This window comes from Panthera onca, chromosome A1 (genome assembly GCF_046562875.1).
Source record: "Panthera onca isolate mPanOnc1 chromosome A1, mPanOnc1 haplotype 2, whole genome shotgun sequence".
Lineage (NCBI taxonomy): Eukaryota > Metazoa > Chordata > Mammalia > Carnivora > Felidae > Panthera > Panthera onca.
In genome coordinates, this window is record NC_138339.1 from 25,798,634 (window position 1) to 25,812,181 (window position 13,548).

Sequence of the window (13,548 nt, forward strand, 5' to 3'; positions counted from 1 at the left end):
GTCCTGAGCATGTTGAAGGTAGGCTAGGCGACGATGGTTCGTAGGTCAAGTGTATTAAATGCATTTTCTTTTTTTTTTTTAATTTTTTTTTTTTAATGTTTATTTATTTTTGAGACAGAGACAGAGCATGAATGGGGGAGGGGCAGAGAGAGAGGGAGGGAGACACAGAATCGGAAGTAGGCTCCAGGCTCTGAGCCATCAGCCCCGAGCCTCACGCGGGGCTCGAACTCACGGAGCGTGAGATCGTGACCTGAGCTGGAGTCGGACGCTCAACCGACTGAGCCACCCAGGCGCCCCTTAAATGCATTTTCAATATTCAATTTACGATGAGGTTATCAGAACATAACCCCATCATAAATTGAGAAAGACCTGTAGCTTGTTCTTCCAAAGAACAAAAAAGAATTTCACATCAGTCTGTTTCCATTATAACTAATTAATAAACATACTGAGTCCCTTTCACACCCAGGGGAACCTTTTTTCAAGTGATCCTTATTAAAACCTAAAAATGGGAAACCAAGATACAGCAAATACTCTAGACATCTCTATAGAAGTAAACTTTAATTCATTAAAAAACTAAATATTAGGAGGCCACAATCCATATAAAACTCTGGTATATAAAATATAAAATATCTGGTAAGTTTCAGTGAAATAAGACCAAATCGTTTTATAAGGATTTTTTGCCCACCTTTGTGACTAGGGAACACTTTATTAAAAATCAAAACAAAACTTGCATATTTCTGTATCTGACTCTCAAAATTTGCAGTTTGTAGTTTCCACGCTGAGATAAAACAAGCTTCTGAAATCACCTCACCAAAACCGGCTGGTCTCTAAAAATGTTTTTTTTGTAGATAAATGGATATGTGATGAAGCAAATCCAGGAAAATGTTAATGATAGAACCTAGGAGGGGAGTGTACAGGAGGTGAAAATAATCTTTCAAAATCACAACACACAAATATATCCACAGCAACTTTAACCCACCTAAGGCCTTGAATCACAAACCTAACCTTTCCAGCACACCACGAAAAAGCCCTTCCTTAAGATAGGAAGACCTTCTTGCAGACTAGTCAACTGATAAAATATAAAAATGATACTAAAAGTAATCTCTTACCCAAAGCAAGGTTACCTAGGAAGTCATTTTCCAGAAGGTGTCATGAGAATTTTGTTGGACTTTTAACTTTATTGGATGTAAAACAACTTTTGCCTCCATTACCATTTCACCGAAATTTTTCAAAATTCCAAACAGTACACCTTAAGTTTTGTTTTTTAATCTCCCAAAAAGCAGATCCGTGGAGCCCTCCCAGGTCCTAAAACCTGCAAAACCCATGAGAGTTCGGGGCGCTGGTGGTTCCAGGTGTTTCACTCTAACGTGCAGTCTCCAGGTGGGGCTGTACCCTGGGGTCTACACGGGTTAAAAAGGCGGAAAAAGGGAGGAAGACATACAGACCGCCAAGGAGTCAAAACCAAACGAGTGACTGTGTAAGGAGGAAGGGAAAATCCAAGCAATCTGTGCGGGGAGGATCTGGAAGCACCGGGCCAGCTGGGCGCTCAGCTCAGGAACTCGGGAGGGCAGACGCGCGGAGCCGGAGGCCGGGCTCCCCCTGTGCCCGGGCCCCGCGCCGGCCGCCAGCCTCCGGCCGCCCCCGCCCTGCCCGCCGCGCCCGCACCTCTCGGTCCTTGAGGCCCAGCAGGAGCACCTCCTCCATCAGGGTCAGCCGCGTTTCCTTGGAGTCGCCCTTGTCGTCGTCGTCCTGCTCGTCGCGGCGGCTCTGCGCGTCGTCCTCGCCGCTGCCGCCGCCGCCGCCCGCCACCCGCTCCTTGTCGGCGGCGTTGCGGGAGGCCTCCGTGCGCCGCTGCACCAGGCCGGAGCTGCGCTGGGTCAGCGAGGTCATGGCTCCCGCCGAGACGCCGTGCTGGGCCGAGAGGGACGCGGGACCTACCGGGTCTCCCTCCTCCTTCCCCCGCGGCCCCCGACCCGGGCTTCCGTGTTAAATCCCGGCGCTGGGGCGACGTCCGTCGACAGCTGTGCCGGGGGCAGTCATGGGGAGACGGGTCGGGGCGAAACGGGCGGGCCGGGCGTCGGCGGACCTAGAGAGGGGCTCTTCCTTCCGGCGTCCGCAGGCCCCAAGACAGCCCGAGATCCTAGGTGGAGGCGGAGGTGGTGGTGGCGGCGGCGGCGGCGGCTGCGCCTTCCCAATATGGCGGCGCCGACTGACGTCACCGGAGGATGTGGCACAGCCGGCGCGGGGCGGGCCCGGAGGGCGCCGGAAGCGTCGGGCAGGGACCCGGCGGCAGGGGACGAGGGCGGGGATCCGCCCACACTGACCCCTTGCTGGGCCCTCCGGTCTCCGCTGGCACTCGCCCTCTGCTAGGCGTCCCTTGGCCGCCGGGCCCGCCATCCCCCTCCTCCGGAGACCCGTGACGTGTCCTCCCTCCGTCCGCCTCCCCCTTCGCCCCTGGGGAAACCGGGCCTGGCGCCAGAGACTGGCTAGGCCCCCGCCACGAATCGGGAGAGTCGTGGCCTAGCGAGGCTGGACCCCGCTCAGCCTCAAGCTGTGCACTTACCACGGCAGACACCACCATCCTCGGAGTTGGCCTCGGCCGCGGAAAGGGCGGAGGGGGGTCGGGGAAGGGACCCCGCTTGGAATCCGGGGTCCCCAAGAGACACAGGAAGGACTTTGCCCGCTGCTGATAGAGCGAAGAGAGAGCGCGCTCTCTCTGCCCACACTCCCTAACCCTTCCGAAGGAGTAACTGCATTTAAATAGCTTGAAAATGGACTTTTAGTATTTACCGCATGTATTAGAGAGAAGTTAGACCAAATTGAATAGTTTTGTTTGTAGAACTTTTTCCTCGCCTCCTGACTTGTAAAGTGACCAGGGCGCAGTGAGTACTGTTAGTGCTGTACGCGTCAGTGCACTTGACCTTAACGATCTTTTTATAGAGACAATAAACCTGTTGGGTTTCATGCCACGTCCTTGTACAAATTAAATCTCCCCGAATTTAATTACTAGGTGAAATCCTCTTGGCGTTCTTGACAGTTTGTGCAAGTTATGTTATAGCGTAGATGTCAAACCTGAGGGGGAGTTTGGAGGACCAGAAGGATGGAGCTTACAAATAAAACATCCAGAAATGGCATTGTATGCCATCCAATATTATTTAAAATCAACAGTGGCCACAGGTTATGGCTACAGAATATTCAGATAGGAGAAATATATTGTTGTAACAGGACTTGAGCTGTGATAAATGATAAACGCTCACAGTAAAACTGTCCCGTCGAACGTTTCTGGCTACAGAGTTCTCCCGCTTCTACAAACCCATCATCCAAAACTCCTACTGGCTGCACACCATCATCACCCCAAACCCTAGAAAGTGAGAATGCTAAATGTGGGGTGAGGAGAGAGAAAGGTGAACACAAAGTAGACCCTCCCTTTTTCCTATCTTTCTGGGCAAAGGTCAATTTCACCTCAACCAACTTCTCCACATCCTGTTCAACTATTTTTTTTTTCCTTTTATTTCCGTAGCACTTCTTTCCCAAATAGCTTAAAATGTTTTTTAAAAGAAATGTAATTATTTGTTTAATCAAATACATAGTTGAAGGAGTATAAAAATGAATATAGTGAAAATCTACCTTCAAGCCCTGCCCCTATTCACGTAGTTGTTCCCCCCTTCTCCTCCCCTAGTGATTTCAAAATACCTCAACAAAATTCTCTGGTACTCCTTTCAAAAGATGAAGTCTGAGGTGCCTAGGTGGCTCAGTCAGTTAAGCGCCTGACTTCAGCTCAGGTCATGATCTCGCGGTCCATGGGTTTGAGCCCCACGCAGGGCTTTGTGCTGACAGCTCAGAGCCTGGAGCCTGCTTCCAGATTCTGTGTCTCCCTCTCTCTCTCTCTGCAACCTCCCCCACTCAGGCTCTGTTTCTATCTCTCAAAAATGAATAAATGTTAAAAAAAAAAAAAAAAGATAAGCCTAATTCCCCTCCCTCGAGTGTGGACTAGATTCAGTGACTCTATTCAAATGAGTAGAATGTATGCAGGTGTCCACAGCTTCTTCTCTTATGTTCCCTCTCTCCCTGCCTCTATCTCTCAGATCTTTCACCCTGAGGGAAGCCAGCTGCCATATCATGAAGACATTCGAGCAGTTTTGTTTTAAATAGAGACTTTTCATTTCTTTTTCTTATAATGTATGGTGGTTCCAAACTGATTTTTTTTTTTTAAGTTTATTTTGAGAGAAAGAGGGGAGAGAGAAAGAGAGAGAGAATCCCAAGCAGGCTTCGCACTGTCAGTGCAGAGCCCGATATGGGGCTCAAACTCACAAACTGTAAGATCATGACCTGAGCTGAAACCAAGAGTCAGGTGCTTAATGGACTGAGCCATCCAAGCATGCCAACCTTCAAGCAGTTTTATGGAGAGGTCCAATTGGGAAGGAACTTAGACCTCCTGCACAGAGCCACAGGAGAGAGCCATCTGGGAAGCAGATTCCCCAGCCCCTGTCAAACCTTAGTTCATATCTTGATTGCAATCTCATGAAAGATTTTGAGCCAGTCATTACCACCCAGCTAAGCCATTCCTGAACTTCTAAACTACATCAACTGCAAGATAATAAATATCAGTTGTCTTAAGCTGCTAAATTTGGGTCATCTGTTATGTGGTAATAGGTATTTAAATACTTGGGTGCTTATACAAACAAATAGGTAACAATATTATTTTTATGAAAATCGGGGGCACCTGGTTGGCTCAGTTGGTAGAGCATGAGACATTTTTTTTTGGAGGTGGGGAGGGGCAGAGGGGAAGAGAGAGAGAGAGAGAGGGAGGGAGAATCTTAAGGAGGCTCCACGCCCAGCACAAAGCCATGAGGTTCCATCTCATGACCATGAGTGAGATCATGACCTGAGCCGAAATCAAGACTCAGATGCTTAACCAACTGAGCCACTCAGGTGCCCCAAAGTAGAGCACGCAACTCTTAAACTTCGGGTTGGGAGTTCAAGCCCCACCCCGGGTATAGAGCTTACTAAAAAAATAAATAAATAAACTTTAAAAATAGTATTGTTATGAAAATCAATTCCAGGAAACGTCACTAAAGTAGAGGTCAGGAGGCTAGAAAGGGGAGGCTACAAGGGGGAGCCAGCCCACTCAACCTCTATTACAGGAAGAATTGTCAATTTCAGACCCCTAACAGAAGAATCCTCAACAGGAAAGAATTAACAATTACAGGCCCCAACAGGGAAAAGATGTATATTGCATCTCCTACTAGAAATCAGCTACCCCTGCAATTCAGCCAATAAGAAATCATCACCACCCTGATAATGCTTGCTTTTGTCCAATGGACTTTCACTTAAAACAACCCCTCCCAACTTTCTCCTTCTCTGTCAAATAACGTTTTTCTCTTTTTTTATTGGACTTGCCTGAGGTTTTGCCTTGGCTTAACATGTTCTGAATTGCAGTTCTCTTGTGTTCCCAAATAAACCCATTTGCTGGTAAAATAACTAACCCTTTCTTTGATATCCTTCCAGAGAATTTTTTATGCATTTTCAAACAAATATGAAAATATATTTTCCTTCATTTCTTATCCAAATAATAGCACATAATATACATTGTTTTGTATCTTGATTTTTTTTCACTTGATGTTGGAAAACATTCTATATCAATACTTAAGAGTTTCTTCATACTTTGTTTCAGCTGCGTCATATTCTATCGTAATACACTTTTTTAAAGTCAATCCCTTATAGATGGACATTTAGATTGTTTCCCAGTCTTTGCTATTACAAACAATGCTATAATAAGTATAATGAATAGCCACATATATTTTGTCCACAAAAATGCATGTACATGGTCTGTATATTCATGCACATTCTTCAAATTACTGACTTTCCACAGCTTCATTATTTGTTTTTTCAGTTTTTCTAGCATTTTTCCTTGTTCATTTTCTACAAACTAGACTTCAAAATCACCATATCTGGAAAGAAAGGGAAGGAAGGAAGGAAGGAAGGAAGGAAGGAAGGAAGGAAGGAAAGAAAGATATGATATTTTGGGAAACCAAAATATATATTCCAAGTAACAATGACCATTTATTTATTGATGACTGAGAATGTGGCAGGTGTATTCTCCAGGAACTCCGACCCAAATCCCGCAGACTAGGTGTGGGGCTGTTCTGCAAAACCCTAACCTCCTGGTGCAGCAAAGCCTGTCCACATACCTCATGCCCATGCAGAAGAACCTGGAAGTGTGCAGAAGTTAGCACTTCAAGCTGGTAGATAAAAGTGTCCCTTTCTCTCTTCAAATGGATCTTTAAGATCCTTTATACAATTTGTCAATGGCATTTAGCTACAGAAAACTCAACAACACACTCTTGACGTGGCTCTCCCCCCTTTACTCCTCCCTCCACCTCTTCTTTACTCCTGTTTTTGGGTGCTATGCTCCCTAACCAAATAGTGGCACAAAAGCCTTTATCTCAGACTCTGCTTTCGCAGAAGCCCAGATTAAGACAGAGGCACTGGCTGGCTCAGTCAGCTGAGGGTCCAACTGGCTCAGGTCATGATCTTGTGATTCAGAAGGGTTTGGGAGTTTGAGCCCCACATCTGGCTCACTGCTGTCAGTGCAGAGCCTGCTTTGGATCCTCTGTCCCCCACTCTCGCTCTCTCTGCCCCTCCCCCACTTGTGCTGTCTCAAAAATAAAGAAAAACATTTTAAAAATTAAAAACAAAAGACACTCATTTTACTGTGAAGAAACTGTAATTCAGAGAAATTAAGTAATCTGTCCAACATAACACATCTGGTAAATTGCAAGCATGCATTAATGAAAACCATATTTTCATTAGAATCCCAGTCCTTAATCCAATAATTACACAAATATTTGCATTTATACATATTTGCTGTATGCCAGGCACTGTGCTAAGCAATGAGGATATTATAATAAACCAAAAGAGACACAGTCATAGCTTTCACGAGGCTGTTTAGTGGAGTGCATAGATATTAAGCAAATCATCACACATTAACATACAAATTGAGAAATGCTTTGAACATATTTGAATACAGAAGGAATACAGTATTATGAGAGCATGTATTCTCAAAAATATGAGAAGTTTGTATTTTATCTGGGACTCAAGGAAAGCAACTCTGAGGAAGTAGTAAGCCAAAGAATGAACAGAAATTAACTAAACCAAACCTCTCATTCCTGAGGGGGAAAAAAAAAAAAAAGCATGGGAAAAGGCCCTGTGGCAAGGAGAGATCATGGGATAATGGAGAAGGAAATAGAAGACCATTTTGGGTAGGCTAAGGTGGAGAGTGTTGTCAACAGCAATAGTGACAGACATGGATCAAATCATGCAGTGCTATAAGACCATTTAAAGATTTTGGTCTTTTTCCAGCCAAATACAATGAGAAGCCATCAAAGGTGCTTTTAAATGGCTGCCTTGTGGGGAGAAGGATGGAATGGGTGAGTGTGTAAAATTATCAGACGTGCATTTTGAAAAGCTCCCCCAATACACGAAAGAGATGGTCACATTGGATACAGCAGCCAGTTAGTTCTGTAATAATCCCATAGGACCTGATAGTGACTTAACTATAACTATGGAAGAAGAGACATTACAAAGTGGAAGTTTCCAAAAGATACTTAGGAAGTAAAATTAATAGAACTCAATGGAAGATTGACTATGGAGTGGGTGGGCCACAAGAAAGATAGGTTTTCAAGGATGATTCCCCAGCTCTGGCTTGTGTGAGAGCACACAGGAAAGCCATTCACTGAGATAGGTACCACAGGGCCCTGAACAGGTTTGCAGTTGAGTTTATTTCAGTTGAGTTTTTGAGAAGTAAATGAAACCTTCTAGAAGAGATGTTGTGTAGGCAGTTGGATGTATAGGTGCTTTCTGTTTTAATCTGATTAAAATTTCAAAACACCTAGAAAATGAAACTATAAAAGCACAAGAAGAAAACTATGAGTGAACTCTTTTATAACCTTGGAGAGGAGGCACGTTTCTTATCATGACTCAAAATTTGAGAAAAAAATTTTTTTCTGAAATAATTATATAGATTGACAAGAAGTTGTAAAATTAGTACAGAAAGGACTTGTGTAGTCTTAACCCAGTATTCCCCAATGGTAACATCTTATATTGTCTATAGTACAACACTAAAACCAGGAAAGGAATATTGGTATAATCCACAGACATTATTCAGATTTCATAGGTTTTATATGCACTTATTTGTGTGTGTGTGTGTGTGTATGTGTGTGTGTGTGTGTGTGTGTGTGTGTGTGTGTATGTGTGTGTTTGGTTCTATGCAATTTTACCACATGTGCAAATTTGTGTTACCACCACCAATCAAGAGATAAAATTGTTCCCTCACCAGGAAGATCCCTCACAAAGACCCTTTATAGTCCCACCCCTTCCTCTGCTCCATCTCTAACCCCTGGCAACCAACAATCTGTTCTTCCTATAATTTTATCATTTGAGAATGTTGTGTAAATTGAATCATACACTAGGTAGCCTTTGAGATTGCCCATTGCCACTCAATATAATTCCCTTGAAATCCATCCAGCTTGTATGTATCAATAGTTTGTTCCTTTTTACTACTGAGTAATATTGCACCGTGTGGATATTACACAGTTTGTTTACCCATTCACCCATTAAAAGACTTTGGGTTCTTTCCAAGTTGTATCACAAATAAAGCTGCTGTGAACATTTGTGTACATGTTTTGTGTGGACATCGTTTTCATTTCTCTGGGATAAATACCCAGGAATGCAATTGGGGTCACATGGTGAGTATGCATTTAGCTTTTTAAGAAACTACCAAAATGTTTTCCAGAATGGCTATTCCATTTTACATTCCTACCCCAGCTATGCCCTGAAGCACAGCAATATTATTGACATAACTAGCAAAACTTTTAGAGGCATTCAACAACATTATTTCTTTTTAAAATATGTGTTACAATGACTGCAAAGATTTATATTCCAGAGATAGCTCTAGGTGCCTTACACGTTAATTTTAGATTAAACTGTATCTATAGGTCACGAGTTTTCACTCCCTTATAGTTATACATCCACATCCTTGCTACCCGTATAGCGTGTGTAGGATTCTTGATCACCCCTTGCCAGGAGGCTTGCCCTAAGTCTCCACCTGCGGGTTGGCCACGTGACTGTCTTCGGCAAATAGGATGTCAGCCGATATGATGCAGATGCAGGAAATAGGCTTATGCGGTTGTACTTTTCCTTTTGTGCTCCTGGCTGTCGCCATGAGAAGAGGTTCTTTCATGGCCATGAAAACACTTCCTCTGGGTAGTCTGCTGGTCCCAGAGGAATGAGAATGAAGCAGACAAAAGCGAATACACAGCTTGGAGCCAAGCCTAACCAAACCCAGCTGAGATCTGCAGAGCCATTCCGGCCACCCTGCGATTGTTGAAATAAATGCTTACTGTCATATGACACTAAGATTTTGTGTTATGGAACAGCTCACTTAGTTCTCATGACATCCTGATTATGTGCTATAATTAGCGCCATTTTTCAGAAAAGGAAATTGAGACTCAAAGAGATTAAATATCTTGCTTAAAGTTCCACAGCCTGATTCCCAAGTCCATGTTCTTAATTAGGATCTCAGAGTGGCTCAATGAATTTAGGGTAAAAACAACTATGCGGAGTGACCTTTGTTAAAAAAGGCATAAAACTCCAGTGAGACTAATGCAAAGTTTCAAAGATTAAAAAATATTTTTTAGAGGCACCTGGGCGGCTCCCTCGGTTGAGTCGTGACTTCAGCTCAGGTTACAATCTCGCACTTACTGAGTTCGATCAAGCCCTGCATGGGGCTAGCTGCTGACAGTGCAGAGCCGCTTCAGATCCTCTGTCCCCCTCTTCTCTCTGCCCCTCCCCCGCTCACACTCCCTCAAAAATAACCATTAAAAAAAGATTTAAAAAATTTTAATAGGAAAACCAGAATTCAACCTTTTATTTTATTTATTTTGAGAGAGAGATAATTCCAAGCAGTCTGCATGCTGTCAGTGCAGAGCCCAATGCCATGAAATCATGACCTGAGCTGAAACTGAGTAGGTCACTTATCCCACTGAGATATCCCGGTACCCCTCAAAAATATAGAATTTTATTTTATTTTGGAATGAGTAATAAATTCACATACTTCAAAAATCAGAATGACAAAAGGCATATACATAGAGAAGTTGCAATTCTACCTATGTCCCCATCTGTCATAGACAAAATTCTAACACGTCCCTTGTGATTCTTGCCACCATGGTATCTACACTGTGGTGTGATCCCCTCTCCTTGAGTGTGGGCAGAAGTTGTGACTTGCTTCTAACTACTAGAATATGGCAAAATGGGGAGGAAAAGTTGCGGATGTAGTTAAGTAATTAATTAATTCACTCTGAGTTAATCGAAAGAGAGATAACCTTGGGTGTGCATGGCATAATCAGGGGGTCCCTTGAAAGCTGATCCAACCCTTCCCTAATGAGAGAGACCTGAGTCAGCTGAGACCCTTTTTTTTTTTTTTAGATTCTCCATAGGGGGTGACTTCCCTTTCTTCTTTTTTCATTGAAGTATAATTAACATACAGTGCTATATTAATTTCAAGTGTACAATATAATGATTCAACATTTCTATACATTTCTCAGTGTTCTCAGTCTCAAGAAGAGCCGCCTTCTTCCTCTTGAAGAAAAAAATAGCCATGTTGTAAAATGCCTATGAAGAAATGTAGCTTCTAAAAGCTGATGGTCTCAGTCTTAGAAACACAGCCACTGAGTTGTGCCAACAACATGAATGAGCTTAGAAGAGGACTCAAACTCCAGAGGAGAATGTAGACCAGCTGATTACAAACTTGTGAGACCCTGAGCAGAGGACCCAGTTAAGCTACGTCAAATTCCGGATCAATGGAACCCGTGAGATTATAAGCATGTGTTGTTTGAAGCCACTAAACTAGGAGTAATTTGCCATGCCACAGATGCAAATAGGTTGAAACTAAAGGATAGGGGCTCCTGGCTAGCTCAGTTGGTGGCATGTGCAACTATTGATCCTGGGGTCAATTTATGGCCCCACAGTGGGCATAGAAACTACTTTAAGAAAAAAGATGATAGGGCTCCCTGGGTGGCTCCGTTGACTAAGCCTCCATCCAACCTCAGGTCATGATCTTGTGGTCCATGAATTAGAGCCCTGTGTCGGCCTCTGTGCTGACAGCTCAGAGCCTGAAGCCTGTTTCAGATTCTGTGTCTCCCTCTCTCTCTGCCCTTCCCCCGCTCATGCTGTGTCTCTCGCTCTCCCTCAAAAAAATAAATAAACATTAAAAAAAATTTTTTAATGAAAACAATGTTACTAGAAATACCCTCTCAGATTTATGCTCAATTGATTTGCAACAAGTGTGCCAAGACAATTCAATGGGGGAAAGAATAATCTTTTCAAGAAATGGTACAAGGACAACTGTGTATTCACATTAAAAAAAAAAAAAAAAAATGAAGAGCTGCCTGGCTGGCTCAGTTGGTAAAGCATGGGACTCTTGATCTCAGGGTTGTGAGTTCAAGCCCCATGTTGGGTGTAGAGATTACTTAAAGTTAATTTTCTAAAAAAAAAAAAAAAAATTGAAATAAACCCTTACCTTACATCATATACCAAAAATTAACTCAAAATGGATCACAGGTCTAAATGTAAGAGCCAAAAAATATAAAATGTTTAGAAGAAAACAAAGGCATAAATCTTCATGACCTTGGAGCAGGTTTTTTAGATATGACACCAAAAACTCAAGTGACAAAAGAAAAAAGAGATAAATTAAACATTAAAAGAACACCATCTAAGAAAATGTGCTTCAGAGGACACCATCAAGAAAATGAAAAGACATACATAAATCATATATCTACTGAAGGACTTCTATCCAGAATATATAAATAACTCTGACAACTCAATAATAAAAACACAAATAACTCAATTTAAAATTAGGCAAAATATACGAATAGACATTTTTCCAATGAAGATAAAGAAATGGCTAAGAGGCACATGAAAAGATGTTCCACATCTTCAGGAAAAAGCAAGTCAAAACCACAATGAGGTACCATTTCACACCCGCTAGAACGGCTATAATAAAAAAGACAGATATTAACAAGTGTTATTGACAACGTGGAGAAATTAGAGCCCTCATACAGTACGTGTGGGAATACAAAATAGTGTACCACTTCAGGAAAAAAAGTTTGGCAGTTTCTCATAAGCTTTAAAAACAGTGTTATCAAATGACCCAGAAAAATAAAAATATAAGTTTATGCAAATACTTGTATGTGTAAATTCACAGCAGCATTATTCATAATAATGAAAAAGTAGAAACAACTCAAATATCCATCAACTTGTGAATGGGTGAATAAAATGTGGTATATTCATACTATGAAATATTATTAAATAATAAAAAGGATGAACTACTGACACTTGAAGACCCTGAAAACATCATGCTAAGTAGAAGAAGCCAGTCAAAAAGACCACATATTGCACAATTCTGTTCATAGGAAATGCTAGGAATCAGCAAATGTATAGCAAGAGGAAGTAGATTAGTGATTGCCTAGGACTGGGGAGATTGGGGGTGGGGTGGAGAATGGGGAGTGACTGCTAATGGTTCCAGAGTTTCTTTTTGGGGTGCTGAGAATGTTCTAAAATTGGTTGTGGTAGTGGTTGCACAACTGTGAATTCACTAAAAACCATTGTGTTATATATTTTAAAGGGTGAATTGTATGGTATGTAAATTATACTTCAATAAACCTGTTATTAATGAAAATTAGGGATCTTTGAATTAGGTTTGGCTAGGAATATGTCCCAAGATACTTTATTACTAAGAGAAGAAAAAAAAGGTTTGTATTTTTTTAAATATACTTTTTGTAATATGTGCTTTTAACCATTAGGTTAAAATGGGTTTTTTTGTTTGTTTTGTTTTGTTTTTAAGTTTATTTATTTATTTACTTATTTATTTTTTTGAGAGAGAGAGAGAGAATGAGGGGGAAAGGGGTAGAGAGAGAGGGAGGCAGAGAATCGCAAACAGGCTCCGCACTGTCAGCGCAGAGCCCGATGTAGAGCTCAAATTCACAAACTGTGAGATCATGACCTGAGTGAAACCAACAACAAAATTCTACACCTGAAACCAAATTCTACACCTGAAACCAATTTTACCATATATGTTAACTAACTAGAATTTAAATAAAAACTTGGGGGGAAAAAGAACTAAAATAAAAATTTAAAAAATAAAGTAAAATCTTTATCCAGAAAAAAAAAATGAGGAATTTTCATAAAACATAATTTCATGTAAAAAAGAAAAGAAAGGAAACAGTCATTAGCTTTAGCCCATACTCAAGAGGAGGTGATTACACAAATGCTTGAATACCGGAAGACAGGGATCATTGGGTCTGCCCACCACAGCGGTATTGAATCCTTTCTGCAGGGGATGGAGAGGATGTGAATGAACAAATTAATGAGCAAAACTGAACCTGTCTTCCAATATTTTGTATTATCTTATCTCTTTATTCATAACTCCCCAGGAAAACATGTGTATAAATTATTTATTGCTGTGTAACAAACCATAGCCTCAAAATAGAG

The 13,548-nt window shown here is 42.0% G+C and overlaps 1 protein-coding gene across 1 annotated transcript in view; it reads right to left on the bottom strand.

Moving 5' to 3' along the window:
* The window catches only part of GOLPH3 (golgi phosphoprotein 3), a 48,172-nt gene extending 45,997 nt beyond the window's left edge, over positions 1-2,175 (bottom strand). The window contains exon 1 of the mRNA XM_060634422.3: positions 1,666-2,175. Within this exon, the coding sequence (XP_060490405.1) occupies positions 1,666-1,890 (225 nt within the window). The 5' untranslated portion in view covers positions 1,891-2,175. The remainder of the gene's footprint in view (positions 1-1,665) is intronic.
* Between the last annotated feature and the right edge of the window lie 11,373 nt (positions 2,176-13,548).